Here is a 607-nt window from a genome sequence, read left to right as displayed (position 1 = left end):
CGCGGGCTACAGCCGGCCGCAGGCCGACGGCTCGTGCCGCGCCGACGGCTCGGTCGCGCTGCTCTGGGGCGGCCCCCTGACCGTGCTGGTGGACACGGGGGGGCCCTGGCTGCGCCCGCACCTGCCGGGGCTGCTGGCCGCCCACGGCGTCGCCCCCGAGGACGTCACGCACGTGGTGGTGACGCACGGGCACTCGGACCACGCGGGCAACCTGAACCTGTTCCCGCGCGCCACGCTGCTGGTGGGCTTCGACCTGAGCCGCGGCGAGGGGCTGTACCTGCCGCACGGGCTGGCGCGCGGCGCGCCGCTGGAGCTGCACCCCGGGCACCTGCGCGTGGTGCCCACGCCCGGGCACACGCGGGCGCACGTCAGCGTGCTGGCGCTGGGCACGGCGCTGGGCACCGTGGCGGTGGCGGGGGACGTGTTCGAGCACGGCGAGGACGAGGAGGAGTGGCGGGCGCTGAGCGAGGAGCCCGCCGCGCAGAGGCGCAGCCGCCGCCGGCTGGCGGCCGTGGCCGACGTGATCGTGCCCGGGCACGGGGAGCCCTTCAGGGTGATCCGGGAGTGGGGGGCACAGCCGCAGGAGCAGGAGGAGGAGGAGGAGGAG

The 607-nt window shown here is 77.8% G+C and overlaps 1 protein-coding gene across 1 annotated transcript; it reads left to right on the top strand.

Annotated features, from left to right (window-relative positions):
• Positions 1–4: 4 nt before the first annotated feature.
• On the top strand, positions 5–604 carry MBLAC1 (metallo-beta-lactamase domain containing 1; the record flags this gene model as incomplete). Its single annotated transcript, XM_039728241.1, has 1 exon — positions 5–604. A coding segment is annotated over one exon (600 nt), but the record flags the coding sequence as incomplete, so codon positions are not given.
• Positions 605–607: the final 3 nt, after the last annotated feature.

This window comes from Passer montanus, unplaced genomic scaffold, assembly GCF_014805655.1.
Source record: "Passer montanus isolate IOZ18808 unplaced genomic scaffold, ASM1480565v1 scaffold6433, whole genome shotgun sequence".
Classification (NCBI taxonomy): domain Eukaryota; kingdom Metazoa; phylum Chordata; class Aves; order Passeriformes; family Passeridae; genus Passer; species Passer montanus.
This window is presented reverse-complemented; position numbering and strand designations above follow the sequence as displayed.